Below are 26,609 nucleotides of genomic sequence, written 5' to 3'. Positions count from 1 at the left end.
GATGAGCAATTTTATACGTGGTAGATCAGGCTTCAATCTTAGCACCACTCTTACAGAACAGCCAAAAACAACATAGCTGCTTAAGTCTCTCTCACACACAAACATACACACACATATCTCCATCTAATTAGGCTTGTAGATCTAGGTAAAAGTTTGTAGGAAACAGTGGGATGCGTATATGTATGAAAGAGTTCTAAAAAGGAATAAGCAGAGAAACCTCTAAGTGGAAAATTTCTACAGAGTGAATTACCTAATTTATTGAAAGGATAAAAATGGCATGAGATTTTTAAAAATGGAGGCTCCTAGTTTAAAAATAATCTAAGAATCATAGTAAATGTAAACATAACCCAACCCTGATTTGGATTCTGAATGGAACAAATCGATAGAAGAGACTTTGTGAACCAAATGCAGATATTTAAATGAGAACTGATGATGCTCCTATTAAAAAATGAGGAAGAATAAAAAGATAATGGGGATTAAGTTGTAATATAAACTCTCAATTAATGTTCTGAAATCCACTCACGTTCACTTAAGTGCTTGCTCAAAAGTCTCTAGGGAGGAAGGGCATGGGTGCAGCATGTACCCATGTACTTTACAGCGATAACTCTAAACCGATAAATGTTGAACTGTTGAAATTAGGATTCTAATATCCTAATTGCCAATTGTGGATAATTTTTCAGAATAAAAAATTGACTATGATTTTTCTTCCTCATGTTTTACAGCTGTACAAAGCACTTGCTCATTCACAAACATATTGCCTGCCAACTGAATATGAATATTATAATGTACAGCAAAACAGGTACTCTTCTCAGCTCTGGAGATACTCAAACTTTACAAAAGTTACTTTTCCATCTTTGAAGCATTTGATAATCTCTGTAGGTGAGCATTAAGAACCCTCGAGCCCAGCTTTCTGTCTTCTCTATGTGCAATAGAAACCACAAGTATTCTCCTAAGGAAAGGAACTTGCTTCACACAGAACAGGGTGCTGGCTTTCTTCCATGTACTCTTGTTTTACTCAAGATTTCCTTTTATAAAACATAATTCTATTGCATGCCAAGCCATCACGTTGTTTTAAAAAGATAAACAGCCTCACAAATTCTTAGAGTAAGCTTCTCACTTATAAGATGCATATTTCTTTAGGAGGAGAGACTGTAAGATGCAAATTAGATTAAAGCATGGTGCAAAATGTGCTTTATATTAAGCACTTTTAATAGCTGGCCTGGTTCCTGGGTTGTTCTTCCTTTTAGAAGTAGATTTTCCCTTCTGGTCATGTGGACAAATTTTCCAAAATGTATAGGAAAAGGCAAAGGACTTTCAAATACAAATAATTTAAATTCTATCCTACATTTGTGCCTTTTATCTGTTTTTAGTCATTAAAGTCAAAATGTGATTTGTAACAAATATCAAGGTCTCAAATACTGGACAAGAATGAAAACCCAGAATACAATGTCCAACTGACATAGCAACTCAGGAACGCAGGTCAATCTCTCTGAAATATTTTCATGAGTTCTTATTTTATTAGTGTATACTTGTGCAAAGGAAAAATGGAATATGGCCTTCTGTTAGCCATTACTTCATTGTTTATTTAAAATACATTGTAATTATTTTAAAATATTTGCACAATACGACATAAATGCCTACAAATGTAATCTTTGCAACAGTTCTGACAAACATATACCTAATAATTCGCTTCAACTGAGATCACTCCTGCTTCTTCAGAGCAACAACGGCATAACATCTGGGAGACGCAACAGGATCAAACAACTTCACAAGCGCAGACCACGTAACATCTTCCTGAAGGTTGACAGGTGATTTCAATACGTAACCATGTGTTGAGAAAACAAAGGGAAAATCAGTCAAGCCAAATGCTATCATTAAAACCATATAAAATTCATGGAAGCAACCAAAATGCCCATCAACAGAGGATTGGATAAGAAAGCTATGGTTCATCTACTCCATGGAATACTACTCAGCTATTAAAAAAAAAACAAAATGCAGTTCTTTGTGGCCAAATGGGCCAAACTGGAAACCATAATGCTAAGGGAAATGAGCCAATCCCAAAAGGTTAAATACCACATGTTTGCCTTAATTTAAGATGATATGATATTATGTATAACATGTTATGTTTTGAATGTTACATGTTGTATATAAACTAAAATTGAAGTATAGGTGAGGTGGTCACAGAAGGTGGCTGGGAACTCGCATTTACTTTTAACATATTGGTTACTCATTACTATGTCAATTAATTCCACAATGATGTAAATTTTTGCTGATGGTATGTTGGAGCTTTCAATTGACTGGGATGATACTCTGCTGGCTCTGTCTTCAGACCAGAGAGGGTATACCTAAGAAGCCGTTGAACTTGACTGGACAATAAGATGCTGGACTCTATGTTTGGTATATGCTTGCAATGGGGGAATCTCAACTGAACTTGAGCTGTGGTTATGCAACAAGGTGGAGGAATCCACCATGGTGGGAGGGTTTGGGGAAGGGTGGGGAGAACCCAAGTATCTATGTAACTGTGTCACATAATACAATGTAATTAATGAAGTTAAATAATAAATAATTTTTAAAAAATTTTATTTTAAAAAAACCATATAAAATTATGCAAAAGTATTCTTTACTGGATAAAATTTCATCTTCAAAGATTTATGTTGAACAAATTATTAGAGATGTACATACAAAATGGAATTACAAGGTTTATCTACTGTGATCATGAAAAACTAGATATGAACAATAACAAATGGGGTATTAAAGAACTTGTTTTTTTGATGACGCATGTACATTTTGCAGCATATTCCAATTGAGATGTGAGAATTTTAAAAAAATGAAACAAGACAGATGCAAAATGCATTTATGATTTGACCTCAATTAGTGTACAAATAATTTGTCTTAGAAAATAAACTGAAAATCTAATAGGTAATCTCAAGAGATGGCTTTATGGCTACTTCTGATGTTTCTGTCTTATAAATTATGTATTTAACATTTGTAATATAAATATGCATTACTTTTATGAGATTTAAAATATTGAAATTGATATTCATATGATTCCATCATTTCATTACAACCTAGGAATCACTGTGAATACCTAGTATCTAACTACGGTATCTAGGTCAACAGAAATTGTTGTAAATAGGAAAATGAGGGGTGAGTGTCTGGCCTTAAGATGCTGCTCTGGTGCCTGTAATTCCATACTGCAATGTTTGGACTTGAGTGCTGGTCTAACTCCCAACTGCAGCTTCTAGCTAATATGCACCCTACTGGCAGCAGTGAGAGCTAAAGTAGTTGAGTTTTCACCACTGACATGGAAGACCCAGATTGAATTCCTGGCCACTGGCTTCAGCCTTTCCTACCCGAGATGCTGTAGGCACCTGGAGAGTAAATTAGATATGTTTGTCTGTCTCTCACTGTCCTGTTACGTCTTTCAAATAAAATGAAAATAAAACAAATTTATTTTTCTAAAAAGAGAATGAGTACTAGTGAAATATGCATTAATTCTGCTACCTGCCAACTTGGGACCCAAGGATAATTTTTGGGGTTAGCTAGTCATCTGAAAAAGTGTATCATTAAAATCATTGAAAATTTGTCTTTATTCATAAAAACATAAATTAGGACAAATGCATAACTTCATCTGTTCCCAGTAACATACTGAAGAGAAGAAAGTAGAGCTCTCATTATGATAAAGTTGTGAAAGTAAAGGACTTATACAGGGAACATTAGGCAGGATCCACAAATGCGTATGATTGAAACATCTCACAAAACTTTGTTTAGGCCACAGTATAACCTGCAAAGAATATTTTCATTAAATATAATCAAAAGTAGCATTTTTTTCATTCACACAAGGTTGCAAAACCAAATGTCTTCACTGAGCAGAACTAAGTGTTTCTACTACAGAATGGTCAGGTCCAAAATCTGTGAATGACTAAGACAACTCTTGAAACTAAAAGCCAAACTTTTATAAAATGTAATGTGCACACAGTATGCTTTATGTCTTATTAGCATTAAATTTTTGCTGTGTGTTATATCATATAGGATAACATACATTCATTGCCTATGTACAGTAATTGCCACACAATTAAAAGAATATTTATTTTTTTAACAGCAGCTTTGTTGAAAATGTGTCATACATATACTTAGATGTTTTAAAAGATATAAACTGGAATTTTAAACTATGACAACAGGAGAAAATTATCTTAGCATTTTATGTAAAATGACCTTATTTTACATAAAAATTGTTTTTTAATAAAGATGTTTGTTATGGATAAGAAAACACAGTTTACCTGTTCTTTAAGGTAGCAAAGCCGATCTAGAAGAATCAAGGTCTCTATACAAGGAGCCAGAACAACTTTCAACTAAAAGAAGAATAATATAGAATGGTGGTACTTAAAACAAAAACAAAACAACAAAAAGGAAAAAGAAAAAAGATACCAGCTTATTTTTTTAACACTCATATTTAACAAAATACATGTAAAAAGATTTCACGGGTCACATTTCTAATACCCATTGTGCACCTTTAGAAACAGAACACCGAAAAGATACAGTTCCTCTTTAATAATAACAGAGAAAGACCTTTAAGTGACTTTCAGGCAGAATCCAACAAGCAATCACTTGTGATAGAAAGTTTTTTAACAGGGGGACTAAGAATGAAATTCATTAAAAGGAATGCTTATGAAATAACTGCCATTGAGACCAATATGTGTTCAAAGGATTCTGAAACTTCATTCCATGCATTTATAATACACTTTAAGAGAAATCTACCACATGTTCTCTTTATTGCATTACTGACACTTAATATAGCTCTGAAGTAGGAAGTGATCCAAACAGCCTTTTCACAGAAACAGAAAAAAATATAGAGAGATTGGCTCGTTCCATAATAAAATTTAATAAGACCCTATTGAAGTCTAGCAACATATCCAATTTAGTATGTTTAATTCTGAGATTTACCATATTAAAAGCTTCCAACTCATTCATTCTAGGCTTATATTTCTTGTAGTAGTCCATTATAAGATCTTCTGGTAGCTTCAAGATTAAAAAAAATAATTTAAATAATATTTAGAAAACAGTTTTTTCTTACAAAATATACCTCATGAAAAATAAACTGCAAAGCATCTTAAACATTTGAAGAGCTCTTCCTAAGGAAATTCACAAAAACAAAACAACAGAGCAATTATTTCAAGTAAATCTTTTCCACTGAACAGGCTAATCAGCACACAAACAAAATTATTAATAACACCACCTTAATACTGTTGAACATCAATAAATAGTGCTAAAATAATTATTTTTCTCTTACTAGTATGTCTGAGGGATACAGGAGTCGAGTCAAAACTGAATAAAATAACTAATTTAAATATTACATCTAAAACTATATACAAGATGGAGAAAAACAAAGCAACAGAAATATAAAAATAGAATATCTTCATATTTAAGATAATTTTTAAACATTTGTCTAACAAAGTCTTCAATAATGATTATCACTTATTTTTCCTACAAATCGTATACAAACTGACTCACATGTTTCTGCTTCTACCAGTTGAACCGTAATTATTAGACTTTTTATGTTAGTTATATTATTGTAATGACATAATGTAATTACATAAGCAATGAGAAATGAAAACAAAAGGAAATGTTTCTAAAGTTGACTATATTTGCAAAGGATTAATATTGGAAATACACCAGAAGAAAATGCTTTAAAATTTTGTATCGTAAAAACAAAAGACTCGATAAACAGTCAGCAATATGAAAATATTTACTCCTCTTTTTCAAAGCCTCTATTCTTTTCGTTATCATACTAAATTGCTTTTGAATTTAAAAAGTAAAACAGGCTAAAATTATCTCTCCTTTGGTATAGGACCCATGCAGATGATCCACTCCTTAATCTAATCCACTCTCCTAATCACTAATAATTATTGAACAGTGTAATTAAGATATAAATATCAATATTAATAATCTTTAATAATTTTAATTTTAATAATACCATCAATTTGATCTAAATGATTACTTTTTACCTTAAGCGTATGCTGAATATACTGGACTGAATCCAAACCTGCTTTTTAAGGCAGCAGAAATTCCTGTCTTACAAACTTGTATGTTTGTGTATAAATTACAATCTGTAGCCCTTATCTTTCCCCTAATATCCTATAATCAGCCATTGCAAGACAAATCAGAACTGATAATCCCTGCCATACTACTTTCTACAAATCGAATTTTTCAATATAATTCACTGGTTGCTTTATTTTCTAAATTTCTCCTTTGTGGCACACTAGAAATAACTACACTGGTAGTGGTTGCTTTTGTTTCTCAGGGGATGCCAGTTTGGAGGGTGTGCCCCAGTTGGTTCGTCTGAGATCTGTAAATTTGAGCACTTCCTCTTGTCCTCATCTCTCTGTTAAGTTCATTGTATCTCGTAACACAAAGTTTGAGATTTAAAAACGCATTGTGATACAGTCAAAAGAGCCTGTTTCTGTTTAACACTCTGTTGGAAATTTTTGAGTGATCTTGCAGAGAAAATAACAGACTACCATCCTTACTCTTAAATTTAAAAATTATTTTGTTACTTTATTTGAAGTGAACCAAAGTGAACATTCTAGATTATGCATTACAGATATGCTTTACCCAAAAAAGTACATAGAATCCCCAATAGTGAGCCCATGCTTTCAAGGGCAAAAGTCACTGGCTAGATTGAGTCCAACATTAATCAAATTTTGCAAATGATCAAAAACTTCTTTTCAGATCAGAAATTATTCAATACTTACAAAAAGTGAACATCAAGGAATGATTCATGTACTTAGGCTCCTGCTACCCATGTAGGAGACAAGGATTGAGTATTGAGCACCTGGCTTCAGACTGACTTAAAGATTCACTGATTCGAGGAATGAACCAGTGAACCAGTGGATAGACGTGCTCGCTCTCTCTCTCTCCCCGCCCCCCCAACTCCCTCTAAATAAATAAAAATAAATATAATTTTAAGTGCAAATGGAAACAATGTACACAATGAACAACATCTGGTTAATCTGACACTAATTCTACTGCTTCCTTTTGATCAATGCCTTGAGGACAGAAAAGGAATTAAACAAGTTAAGCTTTGTAACGGAGCTCTAAGTTTGTGGCTTAGGATCCAACTAAGGGAGATACTTTATCATAAAGAATACTGAAGATATGACAAGTAGGGAACCATGCATAGGTACTCTGGTTTCATATTTCCCATTTTCCCTGGAATTGGATGACAACTGTTTTAATTCTAACAGTTTATGTGCTACACAGTATGGTTGACAATTCACTCATATTTCATATACTTGGCCACTTTCATCCTATCTACAAGAGATTCAGATATCAAAGTGCTGGATGCAAGTGTATCTTCTTCAACTCTTCCATATAATTCATTCACTGAATTTCATCTCTCCTTCAATCTGATTTCAAAGTATAATGTATTTTTGTCAGCATGAGCTTTATTGTTTTGCACAGGCTTATTATTTGTCTGACTGCCAGTTCTACAAAAATGCCAAACAAGTGTTCATCTGTGAATGTCAACTGACAATCTATGACAGTGTGACAGAATGATGAAGCATGGGACTCTAGAATTCGACAGCTGGATTGAAATCTTTACTCCCCTCATTTCCTAGATTTTGATTTAAAGTTAACATATATCTTAGATCGTTCACCTATAAAACACATTACCTACTACTCATTTTGCAACATCAGCCTTAGTAATACAAGTGATTAGAATTACAAGTAGTACAAAGAATCCATAGTACGAAGCAAAGGCTCAATACACATTAGTTTTTCTCGCACAGTTTTTGTTTTTTTAAACTATACATGTTTATGAATAATAGTGAACTTACAGACATTCTGAAAGTAGTACAGAGAGTTTCGATATACTCTATATTCATTTTTAAATATTAATGTCTTACAACATAGTATACTTGTCACGATTTATGAATCAATAAAGATACATAGAAGACCAACAAATATATGGAAAAATGTTCAACAGCAGTAATACTAAAGGAAATGCAAATCAAAGCCACAATGAAATTAATTCTGCCCCAGACTGAACTGATATTCACCGTAAGAAAGCGTATAAACAAGAAGCCAAAAGGCACAAATGTTGGCAAGAAGAGAAAGGGGAATTGCAATAAACACTGGATGTAAATGTAAATTAGTACAGCAGTTGTGGAAAACAGTATGGAGGTTCTTTGAGAAGTCACAGATAAAACTAACATAGGTGATCCCAAGATCCACTGCCTCCCCAGGTCACAAGCAGGGAGCTGGTTGGGAAATGGGGCTGCCAGGACATGAACTGGCATTCATGAAATCTTGGCGCGTGCAAGGCAAGGACTTCAGCCACTAGGCTACCATGCTGGCCACTCATATTTATTAGCATTGTAACAAAAGATGATCATTTACAAGTAAGTTTTAAATATTGCTACATTTTATGCCTAAATTCTTCAGCAAGTAAACCATATGAATCAAGGTGCTCTCATAGAAACATAATAATCAAATTCAGCCAACTTAATATTGATGAAGCCATTACTTATTATGTGTTCTATGTTGAAAGTTCACTACTTGTCCTAATAATGGCCATTCCAGTATTTATTTTGTTTTTTAATTAACTTTTAAGACCTTATTTTAATATTTATTACAAAGAAGAGGGTGCTGCAGGCCCTTGTGGACCTTCAATTAGGATGGCCAGGCTTGAGAGAGTAGGGGGAAGGTAAGGTGAGGAGCAAGTACGCCATTTCTTGATGTCACACTGCTCCGGGGACTGAGCTGGTCACTTGATGTTATCTTTGAGGCCCCAGTGTGGGGAACAGTGTTTGGAGGCTGTTACTTCAATGTTCTTAGTACTCATGGTATGTTACTTGGTCGGTCTTGATTTTTCTGAGAAGATGTTAGCTTTGTTTTACCGAGGTGAGAAATTCTTTCTAAGGCCTATTGGTTGTCCTTGTCTACCTCAGTGTGCCAACACACCTGGGCGCTTGCTGTAGAACCTGGCCCGGAATGTTGCTCAACCTGCCTTGTCCATCTTCTGATGAGGCACCTGGACTGTTGGCTTAGAGTTGCTGGGTTTCTTGTCTTTCATGTTTGTTTGGGTATGTTCTCCATTCCGGCATGTGGGTCAGCAACTGTTGTGGCTCAGTCCTACAACATGTGCTCCAGGATTGAGCCACATATCTTTCTGCTTAACCCTAAAGAATCCCTATGTAGCTTGCTACCAGCTCCATTTCTCATGCACATCAATAGGTGCCTCGGTCTAGTAACAGCAACCATTTGAATCCTTACCATGCCCGCTACCAGCCCAGTTCCTTCACATCCCATCACTGGGTGCTGCAGCCTGGTAGGAGAATCCCCAATAATCCCCTACCTGGCCCACCCTCTCTCCAGTTCTTGTGTGTGCGACAGTTACTGTAGCCTAGCTGAACCTGGCCCACTACTAGTACCAGCATTCACCATTGAGTGCTGAAGCCTAACCTGGCCCAGCCTGCCCCCAGCACTGGTTTTAGTGTATACTGCTGGGTGCTGTGACCTAGTTGGTTTGACTTTAAAGAACCCTCACCAGACCCATCCCTAAACACAGCTCTCCAAAATGTCACTGGGTACTAGAAACTAGCCTGGCCTGACCTACTCCCAGTCCTGGTTCTCATGCACGTGGGAAGGCCCATCACTGTGGTTTTAAAAACACCGTCCTCAATGCAGCATGAGGCACTACATGAAGTTGTCATGCCTCTTTAATCTCATTTAATCTGGAACAGTTTTTTAGTTGTTTTTATTTTCTTTATCTTTTATGACATTAACATATTTTGAAAAGGCCAGTTGTCTTAGCATTTCTTCATTAGTAGATCCCTAGTTATGCATTTTGACAGAAAATAGTATATAAATGAGGCCAATTTGTGGTATTGTTTATGACGTTAGCTTTGATCACTTGGTTATGGGGTTTTAATCAGGTTTACTTACTTTTTGAAAAATAATAATCTGGGAGAGAGAGTTTGATCCTGTATAAATATGCTACTTCAAAATAGGTGACTCAACAGTTTTAATATTCACTGCTGATTTCTTGTCAATCAATTAGTATTACTGTGATAGTCACAGGAATTTATTTACGTAAATCATGCACTTGACTTCTTCACATCCTCAAAGAAGACAGCTTTTCAAGACAATCAATATCTGGAATTTTCTGTTGATGCAGGTCAGAGGGACTTCTTCAGTCTGGACAATTCTCTGATATCTACTATGGAAGAGCTAATGAGCTCCTTGTGCGCCCTGCTGTCTTCTTGTGGAAGGAGCCCCGTTCTCCTATCCGTATTTAAATGACTTAGTGATTATAATCACTCCTGAATAATGCCTTTCCACACACGCCCTCTCGTTTGGTATCATCCATCATTACTTTCTCCTATAACTGTTTTATGCTGGAGCAATGCTAAGTCCAGAATCATGTTTGTCATGTTGCTATGGTTTTGCACAAGCTTTCTCCAACCCCAAATAGCTGAAACAAATTCTGTTCTTTATCTTCCCACACTGCTTGGTTTAAGGCCAAGCTAAGAAACGATAGATCCTTTCTGAAATTTTTATTTTCTCAAACAGCGAGTTACTTTTCTCCCTTTCACCACCATACTTTTTTCTATTACTGCAGGTTCATGTGGTGTTACTTAATTTCCTTTCATGGGCTAAATTATGATTATCTCTAGAGTTCATATCACTTTTTCACACATGTTTATGAATAACTAAGGAATCATTCTTTGTCTAGTACATAGGATTGGTTTTGATCATTTTTATGTAAGTAAACACACAAAGGAGACAGAAAGAAGAGTAGTATGAGTTACTAAAAAGAAAGGACGCGTTGGAATATGAAACAAGTGCAAAATGTAAATTAGTCCCAAGGGTTTCTGATTGAAATACCAAAATTTTGGGAAAGAGGACAGAGCTCAAACAGGTTGCCTGCAGTCAGCCATGTGGGGAATGCAGAGGCTGCTGCTGGGCTGTGGCTCAGTCCCACCTCAAGTACGAGACACTGCACTGGGTATTTGGAAAGATAGCAGACTTAGAGAAAGAGGTTGGAGCAAACAACACAGCCAGAGAATTTGGCAGCATTTCCTGCCCCAGAATCTCATATACCACGTTGACTCTGGGTCTGGACAGCAGACAGTATGAGGGAAGGCTTTTGGCAGGTTTCCATGAGGGAGGGGCAAACTCCTTTCCATTCTCCTAAAAATAAGCCCAGATCAGTGGGTAGTGCTGCCATTTTGAAGGCAGAATCTGCACAGATGACCGTGGGTATGAGTTAAGCAAAGGTAAAGTGGCTGTAATAGTCCTGGTATGGAATTGGTTCTGTGTGGGCATACAGGATTAAGCTGTTATGTCAAAGGGACAATTCCATGCTTCCCATGGACTTTGGTTCCAGGCTGGTTCCTGGCAGGTGGCAGTGCTTGTATCTGGGACACTGAAGCATGTACATATCCCCACACTTTCGTGAGTGCCAAGAAGGTGTGGCAGTGCAAGCAAAAAAGGTAGAGAATTCAGAAGGAGCTCTTGCTGGGAAAGCCTCTGTTCTCCAGGTCAGGCAGGTAAGGTAGAATCATGTAGCTGTGGGGGGCTTTAGTACCCTGTGACTATGGGGGTTTTGCAAGCAAGCACTGTGGGAATTCTGAGACACTGTTTATTTTGTGCTGTGTAGCTGAGTCTCTGGTCACACACGGAACTGCCAAATTCTTTGTGTGGTTCATGGGCAGAAGACATGAGAGGAAGATGTAGTCATTGTGGGCTACCGTGGGTGTTCTCATATTGAAAGAGAAGAGAGGAAGAAAGGCAATGATTCCACCAACAGTCATGACCAATGCCTCCCTGTACTGACAAAAGAGGAGATCCACCCGGGTACAACTTTGGTGCCACCCTGGACTCTGACATCACACTTGAGCATAGACCAGAGTATGCTCTCCCCACCTATCACACACCTTGAGACATCCACTGAAGGAGCAGTCATTCCACCAAGCCATAGAGGCACAGTTCAAAGAAAAAGACCCTCAGAGGAGAAAAACAACAAATGCTTCCAGAAATGCCTAAAAACAAGTGGAGAAACTCAAGAAACATAAATAAGGGAGAAAATATGGTTCCCCCAAAGAAATACAGCAATACTTCAATATTAGGATGTGAAGCCTAAGCAAGTGAGGAAATATCTGAGAGTGAATTCAAAAATTGATGACAAGACTACTTGAAAAACGAGAAGTAAATGAGTCAATTAAGAAACTCCATACATGACATGGATAAGAAGTTTTCCTACAAGATTCAGATTTTGAAGAAAAATCAAAGTGCATTTTTAGAAATGAAGAATTTAGTAGGCCAAATAATAAATACAGTGAAAAGCTTAACAGCAGACTTGGTGAGGCAGACAAAACAATGTCTGATGGAAAAAATCTCAGACAAAACACAAAAAGAAATGAAAAATCAAAACTGGTGTCCAAAATTTGCTATCAAATGGCCTAAGATAAATGTCTCGGGAATTTCATAAGACAGGCAAAGAGAGAATGAAGACCTAGTCAGTGATAACTTTCCTAAACTGAAAATTTCCCTGATAGGGAGAAACAAAGGAGTATCCAAGCATTGGGTGCACACAGAAGTCCTAATAGGCATGATCAGAAAAGAGCCTCACCTTCACCACCAACACAGATGCCCAAGTCTGAAGAACAGATAGAGAAAATGTTATATACACACTATGGAATACCACTCATGTACGAAAAAAGAATGAAATCTTGTCTTTTGCAACTCAACAGATCCAATTTGGAAACCATTATGCTTAGTGAAATAAGCCAGTTCCCAAAAGATAAATATCACAAGCTCTCCCTAGTGTGTGATAACCAATACACACAGTACAAAGAAATATAATTATCTGTATGTCTGAGACTAATGAACTAATATTTAATTATTGGTTACAGTCATGGTCTGTACTACTGAAGAATGGTAGATTGTTTTTTCCTAATTTCTAGGGCCTTCTAATACTTCTAATACTGATTTTACAGGGGAGAAAACTGATTAATAACAATTCAACTGCTTTAAACAAAAGAAAAACAGGGATTAAAGAGATAACTGGTACAATAAATAGTAAGTTTCAACTAATATAATTTGATAGTGCCTGTATAACGATTTTCTTTAAATCTATTTCATTCTTTTAACCACGTTTTATTATATAAATTTATAATGAATTAAAAATATCAGTAATATAAGTTTAAATTAATATTTTGATACTGAATTCGATTTTTGGTATTTGAATCAGACTTTTAGCTCAGACTTTCTCTTAGATTATCATTACCATAAGTCAAACAGCTTACCTTTATGTCTTCAATGTTATTTTCAATTAATTCTTGGGACTCCTATGATGTTACAATTTTTCATAGGTCAGCTATTCAAGTGCTTTTTAAAAATATATAACTTTTAAGTTTTATTAGTTATAAAAGCTGTACATACTGTTTTTCTCTTCATTTTCTCTTCCTTTATTTGTAATTTCTGTTTGTATTACTGTGTTGTTTCTCAATTCTGTTTCGAGTTTTTTTTTTTTTTGGCTCAATAAAACTCAAAGGGGAATCTTTCAGAAAGTACAAAACAGCATTCTATCTAAAATTCACAGGAAAGATGAACTGGAAACACAAATGGAAGGAATGTTGAAGGTGAATTCTATTTATCCATTGCATATTATATGTAATTACATTACATAGATAGATGGATTTTGTTAGCTCAGAGGAGTTCTTTTATAAAAACCATGGGTAGTCTTATACTCACCTTTGAGTCATCTAGTCCAAGCTTTCTTAAAGACTTTCTGACATAATCCAGAAAGGAAGAACATTTGGAATAAATTTTACCAACATGTTGCTCACTGTGAAAGAAAATCACATAGATTTTCCATTTGTTCCAATTTAAATTATACAACAGGTTTATATCCTTCACTAAACATTTAAAGACACCTTCTGAATATATGGAATATAAGCTCCTAATATGATCAAAATGTAGTAATACTTTTTAAAAATGTTTTAAAGCTTTGTTTTAAAGCTTTGTAGCATATAGATCATACAGATCTACTTCTTAGAATTCTTAAAATACATAGCAGTGGCACACAATATTTTGAGGATAACACTTGGAGAAAGATTATTCAAATTTGGTAAAAATGGTCTGATTTTAAAAATGCACAAACAGATTCTGCAAAAGTTTCCCATGAATACCTTAGTTTTATTGGCTCAATATTGCTGTGCACATATAATTGTAATACCTGCTAGTGGTGGCAATAATTCAACAGCTTTTGAAGAACTTTCTCAATGCCAGTCACTGATTACACATCATATGCTGAGTTAGGTCTGACTTGATGTCAGTTACGCCAAGCAGAATTTCACTACATTTAAACCAAAATGTATGAGGTTGTTTTGAATTTACAGAACACACTACTAGACTATTCTATCTCAAAATTTTGGTTACATTTTAGGCAGAATATAAAAATGAAGGGATTTAAAAAACAAATCACTACTTTAAAATCATCAGAAGCAATGACTAAAACTTCATTTACCCTTTGCTCAGGAACTATTACCCACATGACTAATTTGGCCTGTCATTCTAACAATTCTTCCTTTGAGATACATTTCCAAAAATATTCCTTCAGGTCTACTTTAAGGTAGCCATGACAATTCTACTTCTTAATATCTTGTGTCCTGATTATTTCAACTATTTCCAAAGCAAAAGCCCTGACTAAAGTTTCTCTCTCTCTCTTTTTTTTTTTTTTGCCTACATGCTACTTTCTTAGAGGAACACTTTTCGTTTTGTCATTTACCTGTTACAAAAAAAGTCAGTATCTCTTCAACAATAATAGGGAATACATTTCAAAATTATTTGTTAAACTATCAGGCCCACTTTATTCACATTTTCCATATCATTCAAGTACCATTATATTTCAGAACTTAATTTTTCCATTCTTACACCAGTCTACTATATTTTAAACTGTTCCCTACATTTTGACTTTCTATTTCTATTTGTTAGTCTGTATCATTAATGGTTCTTATTAATAATAATAAGAAAATATCACACAAATTAAACTAGCAAGCTGGTTATCAGATCATGTTTCTCCTCCACTTTCAAGCTCTTAGAAGAGCTTCTCATGAATTAGGATGAATATTCATCATACAAATAAAAGCTTTGTATGAACAGGTCCTCTTCTGAACTCTTCAATACTCTGTTATCGTATAGCCTTTTGAACAATGAAGGCATTCTTTCAGTTATTTGAATACACTATATTTCCGGTCATAAGCACCATTCTTAGAATATTTCACCTGCGATTGTTTTGCCATGAGAAGCATAAATTCCTGCCTTCTTGTTCTATATCAAACCTTGTTGCCTCATGGAAGTCTTCTTTGACTTCCAAATAAAGTTTTGTACTTGACAGACTACCTTTCTGTCACATTTTCACTCTTGTTTCTTAGTATTTTATCACTGTAATATCCAAAAAAGGGTTAGCACACCCCAAAGGAAAGAGAGTGTTAGACTTCCAGCTTGAATTTCTATTTATTGTAAAATCCATTGAATATATTAGTAGAGAGACATGTGTATCAGTTACAATAATCATAATCTGCATGCACACACCTCTGGATACCTGCTGAAACACTGGACACTGCATCAGGCCAAAAAGCATATATTTCAAAGACAAAAGCACTCAAAGGAGGAAAACCAGCAAAAGTTTCCAAAGATGCTTTAAAATGAGTGTAGAAACACAAGAACCATGAGCAAGAAGAACACCAAACTCCAAAAAAGCAAGGAGAACACATTGGTTTCTGACAGAGCTGAATCTGGTGCATTTGGGAAGCACTCAAGTGAAGCTATTCATATCAACATGAGCACTTTGGATTTCAACCTCTAAAGATAAGCGCAAGTTGTGGGAGTCAAGAGTTTTTTGCGGTGAATGTAATTGCTAACAGAAAACAAATGTGAACAGACAGGAACTACATATAAAATACCAAACAATGCTTAGATGCAGTTAGGAGATGGAGTAATAAGAACCCTTAAGGAAAACAGCTGAGTGTTCAAAGTAGGAAAAGAAACTCCACAGAATGAAGTTTAATGGAAGTAATTAAATAAAACACTTTAGAGGGAAAACAATGGTCAACATGGTCAAACGTGGATGAAATGTCAAGGAGACTGGAACAAGAGAAAACTTGTAATAAATACCATCTATCTTAGAAATAAAGGAAGGCAAAAGGACACAGATTGTACAGTATAAAATACTTAAGTGAGAAGAAACATTTAGAAAAGATGTGATCAAATTTAACAAGTTACTAAGGGAACAATAAATGTATGAACAAATTTGAAGTTTAAGTAGTCAATACCTGAAAGGACCTGAGTTGCATAACTTTATTACTTTTTTCAACAAAATTAACATCATGAGATGAGCTCAAAAGAAACATGTATCCCACCCACTTTCCTCCACACCTGACCCTCCCCACCCTAATCAGAGGCCCTATGAGCATGCGTTCTTCTCAATTATGAAAATAATATTTAAAAGAAAATTTTTAAAAAGACCAGTAAATATTCAGAAGAGAGAATGAATACTGACATCGATTTGGGAGCTAGTTACATGCAGTATTTATATATATAGATATCTGTCTACAATATTACTACAGGCATAAAGATTTTTTTTTTCTTACAGAAAAGTAAGAGCTAATCTAAAACTTCTTACATGTATAAGTAGGTATGGACTGGTTTTACTATGACCAGAAAATTCTCCCTTTTAAGTTGAAGACTAAGCCTATGCTACAAGTGGCTGTCAGAGCCCTAAACTTCTAATTAGTAAAAGAAATTCAGGAAATATATCTGATTGTGAATAGAGGCTTGAATACAGCAGTTGTTGAACCAACATAAGAAACTTTTCCTATAGTTTCCCATTTTGAATAATCAGTGTATGATTGGTAAAAACAGAATAAAAGAAAACATGTATGGCTGCTATTCTACTAGAAGAAATATGAATAATCATAATGGCGATCTATGAATGATATTTGTTGTAGTTAGTTAAATGTCTATGCTGTACTAGATGTCAAACATTCTAAATGCAATTCCTGCTCAGATGATAACTAATTAACTGAAGCACTTACTGAAATAATACTTATTTAACTGAAACATATAATCAGTACTTCAAAAAATCTTAAGCACATTTTAGAATTAAAATAAACTTCCAGCATATAAGAAAATATTAGAGCTCCCATTTTAATGAAATTAATCTAAGATATAGTTAACTGTCTTTTTGATGTTACACTTAAATTCAAAGTTTTTAATAATAGTGACTGAACAAATTCACTTGAATACTAAAAGTCATTTCACTTACAATATAACATTACTCTTATTAAAACAAAATCCTCATACCATTTGGTGATTCCATAACAATCTTTAATAATGACTTGAAGAACAGCACGATAGAATAGTGATTCAGTAGGCAGCTGCAAAAAATGTAGACACATATAAGCACAAGAAAAAAACAAAAATCAGAAACCAAATCAATACCAGAAAGTCATGATCGTAAGTAAATTTCAGAAAGCTTTGTTGCTAATCATAGAGGAGGATTTTATAATATTATTCCATTTAAACTTCAAGTGCTGTCCCAAGGCTAATTCTCACTGTAAAATTAATTCTTCCAGAGGACAGAAGACACAGTAATGAATGCAGGAGAAACAATGGAAACCTACAGAAATAAACTTTGGAGATCAGCCAAGCACTTCTGGAGCCTGAGAGTCAGGATGAACACATGTAAAAGAGCAAGAAAGGTGGCTTAGTCCTAATGGAGGTAAACCAGAGATAATATCAACCACAAGCTAATACTCTAAGTAAGGAAATACTAAATATATATCCTAGTCCTGAAAGAGCATAGTATGGATTACAGCAGAGCAAAAAGCTGAGCATTAGAAAGGACACAGAATAAGTCATGGATTCTTGGAAAGGCTGAGCTTCCAATAGAAAAGGAGATGAGAGGTGATTTACGAAGCTTCAATTAATTTCTAAGCAAAGAAGGAATGGCTGGAACCCAAGAAGCATGCCAGTTTCAAAGAAGCATAGAGTAGGAAAATAACATTCATCAAAGAAAAATCTTCAACAAAGTAACTGAAGAGGAACTCTTATACAAGAAAGTACAAACTCTTGAAAAATCTGATATCCCCACAAACTTTTTGACCGTTAGAGTACAGAAACATTCAACACAAAATCATGTTAGCAATGATAATCCTATTTCCAAGCAAAGTTATTATTAAGGAAATAAAGGAAAAGGGAAACATAAGCAAGAATGAAGGAGGCCAACAAAAGTTAGTGCTTTGGATTAGTCAAACAGAGGGAAGCACACTGTCGAAGGTCTGGTGCAGTTTGAACTGCAGAGTTCACTGGACAGTGTAGATCCACAAGTTACTCTTCCCTACCTTCTACTTTTGTTCAGAGCCCAAATCATACAGTTTCATGTATTCAACCACAAAAAAAGTTGGAATTCATATGGTGTTTACCACAAAATAATAATTCAGTGTTCAAATAGAAAACTTTGTCTACTGCTCCGATCCAATTGCAGGCTTCCAAAATGTGGTATCTAGACCACAAAGACCCAACATTAGAGAGGATGGCAGTGAGGGGTAATTGTTATTTTTTTGTTTTCAGGTGACTGCACTTTGCGCTGTCACTGCAGAATACCTGACGTAATAATACCTTAGGAGAGCACACAATAATTGCTTCAGACAGTAATTGTGTTGAAAGAACACAACCTCTGTAATCTCCAGGAGAATGGAATAATGGGCTGGGCAATTCCACTAGACAATGGTGTTGGGAATATTCTACTCCTCAGATGAATTCTTACAATAGTTCATTGAGAGTAGACCCATGCATATATTTGAGTGTTCACACTTAAACGTGTAACCTTCAAAAGGTAGCTTCCTTATATTAAATATGTTTACAATTCCCTTCAATTGAGGTAAGAAAAAAATCACTGATTTCAAAACTTTCCATTCCTTGGAAACTGCTAAAATTTCATTTAGAATTTCTTATCTTTGGTTATATTTACAATTTGACATTTTTCATCTCAAGCAAGTCTTTCCTATAGTAACAAAATCTTTTATCACTTTTCAATTCTTTAAAAGTCCCTTTACGTCTGTTAGAAAATGCTAAAATAATTGAAAATATTAACAACAATTTTGTTCTTCTGTTTTATTGAAAATCAAAGCATTTTGGCAAATCTACTGCATGAAGTCAGATGTAATTACTAGCTCTTACAAAACAGTAAGCCATGCATTTTAAGCAAGAGAACATTCTGATAGAATACAGAGAAATATTGTATAAAATCAACCATAATTCCCAACTTTTTATGAGTGAAAAATAGCTTTATAACTGTTCCCTAAGAGAAATGGAAAGGGGTTATGAAGTACCTTCAAATGTGCATTCCAGGAAGTAGTGGGACTATTCATCCTGGTCAATATAGCTGGGGTATATGGGAAGGCAGGCAACATCTCCCGGCAGCCTGTGCTTGAGGAGTCCAGCAACAAACTGCACGTGACTCAGAGTTTATGTTCTTTCTCTCAGATGTGATAAATCTACTTAACACTTTAATGCAGAAAGTATACACTCAAAGTATATTAGACATACATTGCAGAGTTCTAGTGGAAAGGGCATTTAGCTCAAAGTCAGGGCTTTGCAACTAATTACAGGAGCTAGAACTCACTAGCTTCTGCTGTGTAGCATGCTCCATGAAAGCCTGGGATAATGCCCAGAACATAAGACTGATTATAAGCATGAACAAACACTTGGGGAAAAGGAAAAAAAAAACTCTTATGGCATTATGGCAACAGCTTTCTTTTTCCAACCCCTAGGAACCACTAAGTTGCTATGTAGTACAGTAGTTAAGAGGCTGAATTCCAGAGGCAGATACAAATTCAAATGATTACTCACTATCTTATTTCTCTCATGTGTATCATGGGGTTATTACTGAAAACATACCTTTCAGTAGTATATATCTATTACCTTACCTGATGAGAACAGTACTTGGGTAAGTTCTGAGCTACTTTTATCTAATATTTCCATCTTCATAATTATTATTACCATCAGTAACAGTAGATATTTTTAGCTCTTCATAGATATTGTTTTAAGAATTTTACATTTTAATTTATTCAATACTAACCACAGTTCTACGAGGAAATTAGATTTACTCCTCTTTTACTATCATTTTCCTATTTTTTAAACAAAGAAATTATACTACAGAGAAATTCTGATACATGTTTTAATGATTAAATGATGAAGACAGTATGCAAACTGGCCAGTCTACCTAGACCCCAATGCTTAATATGATCTGATGCTACCAAAAGAATACCTTTAATCTATTTTTAGGTAGCCAGGGTAAATAGATTTAAAACAATAACAACAACAACAAAAATCCAAAGTACTCATCGATGTCCCTAGCCCAGAGTAAGCAGCCTTAATATAGCACTTGCTATAATTATGGTTTCAAAATCATTTAAAAGTGCAAGTATAAATTGTTAATGTTCCTTGAAAAGAAGCAAAAGAGAGGTTTCTTAAATTTAACTCTAACAAGAATTATCTTATAAAAATTTCTTTAAAAATTCCTAACATGTTTCATGAATGTAAGATAGAGGACAGTGCAACTATATGGATAGCTGGCGGATACAATCAACTTCTGTTTACACATAGAAGCCCAGTTTTCTGCTGCAACTAATGACTAATCAAGTCCATTTAAAAAAAGTTATCAAACAACCTACTGAAATATGTGTTTTGGACTACAGTTAAATAATACATTGCATGCTATACCTTGTTTATCTTTACTTGAACTAAGCCCATAAAAGCTTGAGATTCAGAAACAACATTCCTTAGAGATATTTATAGACTGTTTAGTATATGAAGAAGTGAGAGGTTAGTGCTGGAGTAGAATATGGAAATTTTCCTAAAAGCTCAATTGACTTGGTTGAAAGTTCACTTTTCTTTTAAAGTAAACTTAGAGGAAATGTAAAATCTGAATATGTAGCAGTGACAAGCAGAGGTGATATTTAATAAGATCCATCAGGTTTTGGGTTCATCAGCAGGTCAAGTATGAAAAGGGCTTGAGAGGAAAAACTATCATGTTCATCTGGATTATAGTAAACACTCTCACTTACCCCTTGGCCAACTTCAACTCTCTCCAATGCCTTTAAAGAAAAAAACAATACAAAGACTACTGATATATTTAGTCTTATCTAATAGGAGTTATAAACATAGTGTAAAGGAGTTTGTAAAAGTGACACTGAAAAAGATTAATTGATAACATGTAGATTTACATACTTGGAAGTATTAATATCATTAAAGAATGTTCACCAGTATGTTTATATAATTAGGTTTGATTTATAAGATGTGTGTCATACACACAAACATATATACAGGCCCATTATACACAATCCTTGAATTTCAGAACAAACAGGACAGAAATGGAATGACATCTCAACTCATTTAAACATAGCTAAAGCAATTGTTCTATAAACATACAGACATTGGTATAACTTCTATACTATATTCTGACATGATTACTTATGATTTAATGAATATATAATTTTATATTTTATTAAATTAAAATGAAGAAACACAAAGTTGAAATTAGGGTATATCTGAGTGTGCATGTTCTGCAAATCCAAATAAAACTTAAAAGAAACCATCAAGTGACAAATGGAAGCATTAGTATACTTGCATATATTTTTGCAATTTTACATCTACCGATTTTTCAACTTACATACAATATAAGCCATTTTAACATTTTAAACAAATATACACAGTCTATCAGGAAATTTGTCATTTACGCAAGGAATAATGGCTTCTGAAATCTTCCTTTTAATAGAGACACACTACATTTTTACAAAGCTTTATAAATAAATTGGATTTAAATATGCCACAACACTGACCCAATGATCTCTATTATTATTATTTTTTTAATGTTAGGCTTTTCTTAAACACTTAGTGAGTTTGGCCATTTATTGATAATCAAGTTGAAAGTACCATACACCTGATTACCAGCTTCGTGGCTGATGAGGAAGGGGTATTAATCGGGTGTCTCACCAATGAGAACTAGATATATTTTGTTTCACTGTGATATTCTTAATGTTAGTATCTTTTGTCTTTCTCCCTAGGTTAATGAGATTTCCTGGAAAGAATATTTTGGTCTTTTGGAAGGTTCAAGCCTGGCTGCCAACATTCTAGAAATCAAATCATTCCAAAACTGACTGTCATTCTAACAGGATCCCGAACAAGTATCACTGACAGATAAGATGAAAGAATAAGACAAACTTTCACTAAAGTATTGTAAGTGAAGATTCATAAGAGAATAAATATTTCAGCATAAATAAAGTTTTAGGTTATATAACCTAGATCTTTGGTATGATACTTCATAAACTGTTATGTAACTTACGTGGAAACAGTGGACTATACAACAATCAGTTTATCTTTTGTTTGGTCATTAACCATTGTATATATTTATGCAAATGAAATATTTTATATTTAAAATCTAAAGTGATTTCATACAAACTGGAAGCATATAATATGATGCTTCTGTATACACACACAGTTAAATCAAAGTAACAAACCTTCTATTCCCATCCTCTTAGCTATCTTGTGTGTATGTAGTAATGGCATCTAAAATCTACTCTTAGAAAATTTCACGGAGAGTATATAGTGCAGTTATGATTGTCTGTAGTTGTCATGCTATCCTTTAGTTCTTATGATTTATCTATCACATATGTTCAACATAAGTTTCTGACACAAACACACAAACAAATCACTTACACTATTTAATTTGATCCTTTGTAAATCAATATTACACCATCAACAGGGAACACCACCGCAGGCTAAAGTACTCTAAATCTAAGGATACTTGTTAAATAAGGCACAATAAAATGTTATTTAACTAGTAATATCATAGCCCAGAAAACTCAGTATTTTCCATATTCTACAAAAATTAGGACACCAAACACTAATACTATGCTGTGAATAAAGTATTAAACCTATTCAGTATGTAACACTTGGTACTTGGGGGCCCAGCGCAGTAGCCTGGTGGTTAAAGTCCTTGCATGTGCTGGGATCCCATAAGGGCGCTGGTTTGTGTCCTGGTGGCCCTGCGCCCCAACCAGCTCCTTGCTTGTAGCCTGGAAAAGCAGTACAGATTGGTCTAAATCTTGAGACCCTGTACCCGCATGGGAGACCCAAGAGGAAGTTCCTGGTTCTTGGCTTCATATTGGCTCAGCTCCGGGCATTGCAGCCACTTGGGGAGTGAATGAGCAACCACTTGGTACTTGGCACATCTCCCAGGATAATTTTTATACAAAAATTTGTTATTATACTTCATGTAGAGTAAATAATGTTGAGAGGGCAAATATTACTTTTAAGTGTTCGTTATATAAATAAAAATGTTAATAGTGATGATGCACAAAATTTGGCATTTGATGCATATTTTCCAAAAATATTAAGTTCTGCAAATCTGGATAAAAATCTTACTTAACAACAACAAAAAAATACAACGTACCAAACAGGCTGACATTCTGGCATTGCGACCACAGCACCATTTCTCTTCCTTTAAATAGCAGCACATTGGAAAGCCCCACTTCTCTTGAGGACATTCTGCAGGAGGGTGAAGAATATGACTTAAGTAAAAATCTTCCTGCTTCAGTTAAAGTAAACAATCTATTGAGAAAGCAAGTCAGTCATCGAGGAAGTTAAAGAGTAGTTAAACAAGGAAGCGATGATGCTTAACAGTTCATTCTAGTTTGTTAAATGAAAACATATTAATGTTATGAAAATGGTGCTTGTTCAACAACAGCTGATTTGTGTTTAAGTTCCTGGTCTGATACCAATCCATTCATCAAAACCATTTGTCTAAGATTTAGCAGCAACAATTTAAAATTCAAATGCTGCTCATGTACAGGGTGATTACAGGACATAAGTAAGGAGATACTGATCATTTATTTTTGACCTAACTCTAAAAAAAGTAACTTGTATATGATATTTGGGAATTTAATATGCTACTTCTTCTACTTCCAATATGCCTTGAAACTTGTGATCTGAGTTTTATTGTGACTTTAACCACTGATCTGAGACCAGTTTTCAACAAAGGCACTTTCCCCCTATAACTAAGAGGAACATTCAGTTCCTACGGTAAAAAGAAAGGATCGAGACATGAGTGTATGTTATTTATTCTCAGTGCTAATGCACAAAACTAACCAATGGAAACACTTAGTTTGTCCTCCTCCAATCCATTCTTTCTTTGTATTCAACATTTTAGATTAAAATCTACATGTGTTAGGCTTCCCATGGCTGCAAGGATGGCTACAAGACTGGGTTTTGGCCAAATATGTGCACAAACGATGTTATGCATGAACTCTGGGTTCTGTGCATAAACAGAGGGACAGGACATGCTCTTCCCCTTTAGTATTCACCTCTTGTCCCTGCCTTCATTCCTCCTCTAAAATGTTGCCTTGGTGGCAAGTCAACCAGATTCAGGTAAACAAAAACAGAAAAGGGTGCAACAACTAAAAATACATGAATCCTGGTTCTTCAAGGTCTTCAATACACAGCTTCATGTCAGGGCTATTTGTCATCCAATGGATTGAGGGAGAAATGGCCCTGTTGTAGGTCACTGTTACTTGGATCCAAATCTATTTTCAATATAAAGTTTTATGAGGTATTAACAGGGAGTTTACAGAAAAATGAGAATTCTGGGGCCCAGAGCGTGGCCTAGCAGCTGAAGTCCTTGCCTTGAACGAACCAGGATCTTATATGGGCGCCGGTTCTAAGCCCGACAGCTCCACTTCCCATCTAGCTTCCTGCTTGTGGCCTGGGAAGGCAGTCGAGGACGGCCCAAAGCCTTGGGACCCTGCACCCATGTGGGAGACCTGGGGGAAGTTCCTGGCTCTTGGCACAGCACCGGCCATTGCAGTCATCTGGGGAGTGAATCATCGGACAGAAGATCTTCCTCTCTGTCTCTCCTCCTCTGTGTATATCTGCCTTTCCAATAAAAATAAATAAATCTTAAAAAAAAAAAGAAAATGAGAACTCTGAAAAAATATGCAAGGGTATCAAAAATTTTTGTACAAATATGCCTATATTTCCATTTTCTGAGAAAAAAATGTTTATGTATTTTCATGTCTTACTGATTCCTAAACTTGACAGCTCAGCACAGTTGCAATATCGCTCTATATATGTATTATTATTATAACTATATGTGATATATATATCTAATATATCTATATATACTATATCTATCTATCTATCTATCTATCTATCTATCTATCTATCTATCTATCTATCTAAAACTAGAAGAAACAGATGATTTGATTGCACTCACAAAGCCCTGTGCAGGAATGCAGGAAGAACTACCTCAGGAACACTAATAAAACATCCCAGCATTCTTATAAATATATTAGGCATTTGAAGATGTGACATTTGATCAGGGACTTCAACCCTATGACAAGGAAAGCCATGACGATATATTTGGTCTTTTTAGTCGTTGATGTCTGCATTCATAGATTCAACCAAGCACAGATTGAAAATATTTAAAAAAAAATAATATCCTTACTGAACATGTACATAAATGTTTTATCATTATTCCCTAAACAATAGTATGTAACAACTATTTACCTGACATTTATATTCTCTTAGGTACTCTAAATAATCTAGAAGTATTTTAAGCATAAAGGAGAGTGTGCATCGTTATGTGAAAATATTCTGCCATTCTATGTAAAGAACTTGAACATCTGCACACTTTGGTATGGCAGAAGATTCCTGTGAAAAATGAGGGACAAATGTGTTTATGAAAAAATGACACACAAAAATTAAGTTCTCAATAACCACAGAGTATCTTAATAATTTAAACTGATAATTGACCAAAATTTTTACAATCTGTTTTAATACTCCGACAATATTTTGCAAACTTGTGGCACTGAAAAACAAAGATCATAGATAACTTATTGCTGAATACAGAAAGCATTACACTATAAAGTGCTTGTAAAAAAAAAGGGGCATAATTTGTGAACTATCATTATTCTGCAAATCAACTAGTCTGCCAAATAAGAAAGGTATATCTTCTACCTGCCTGGAAATAGGTACAATGATCTTCCCCAAGTCACAATTTAAAGAAAGGTAGACTGAGAAAAAAAATTACTTAGCTTTTAATTCAAAGGAATACACAATTTCTGAAGAATACATTATACTGAAAGGATAAACTACTTACAGGATGAAAAATGAGGCAATTTGTCAAACTTACAGTCAAGTTACTTAAATTCACTTTAAATTTATTTATTCATTTATTTACTTGAAGGACAGAGAAATATAGACAGAATGATAGAAATATTCCAACTTCTACTTCAATTAAAAATGCAAGCTACAGAGGGCCTGACGTAACAGACGGGTTTTGGAATTGGGAAGAAGTGGAAGACACAGTCCAAAGAAAGGAAGTATAAAGAAACATCTGATTGGGTTCCTAGGATTAAGAGGTGAGCTAGCTGTTGGACCAGGAGTGGTGAATGGTCTCAACAGGAAAAACAACTTGAAGGGAAGAGCCCTGGGGGTCTTTAGACAGACAATGGCAATGCAGTAAGGATTGTGATAGC

At 34.8% G+C, this 26,609-nt stretch overlaps 1 protein-coding gene across 4 annotated transcripts in view; it reads right to left on the bottom strand.

Moving 5' to 3' along the window:
• Positions 1-202: 202 nt before the first annotated feature.
• METTL25 (methyltransferase like 25) overlaps positions 203-26,609 on the bottom strand; it is a 65,290-nt gene continuing 38,883 nt past the window's right edge. For all 4 annotated transcript variants that reach the window (XM_058673208.1, XM_058673209.1, XM_058673210.1 and 1 more), the window contains 7 exons: positions 23,528-23,622; positions 21,141-21,170; positions 17,374-17,447; positions 13,762-13,855; positions 4,945-5,019; positions 4,281-4,352; positions 203-1,794 (listed from right to left, as the gene is read on the bottom strand). In XM_058673208.1, coding sequence (XP_058529191.1) covers positions 1,702-1,794; positions 4,281-4,352; positions 4,945-5,019; positions 13,762-13,855; positions 17,374-17,447; positions 21,141-21,170; positions 23,528-23,622 — 533 coding nt within the window. In that variant the 3' untranslated portion in view covers positions 203-1,701. The remainder of the gene's footprint in view (positions 1,795-4,280; positions 4,353-4,944; positions 5,020-13,761; positions 13,856-17,373; positions 17,448-21,140; positions 21,171-23,527; positions 23,623-26,609) is intronic.

This window comes from Ochotona princeps, chromosome 15 (assembly GCF_030435755.1).
Source record: "Ochotona princeps isolate mOchPri1 chromosome 15, mOchPri1.hap1, whole genome shotgun sequence".
In the NCBI taxonomy this organism is placed as follows: domain Eukaryota; kingdom Metazoa; phylum Chordata; class Mammalia; order Lagomorpha; family Ochotonidae; genus Ochotona; species Ochotona princeps.
The sequence above is the reverse complement of the archived record's forward strand: the minus strand, read 5'-3'. Positions and strand labels throughout refer to the sequence as shown.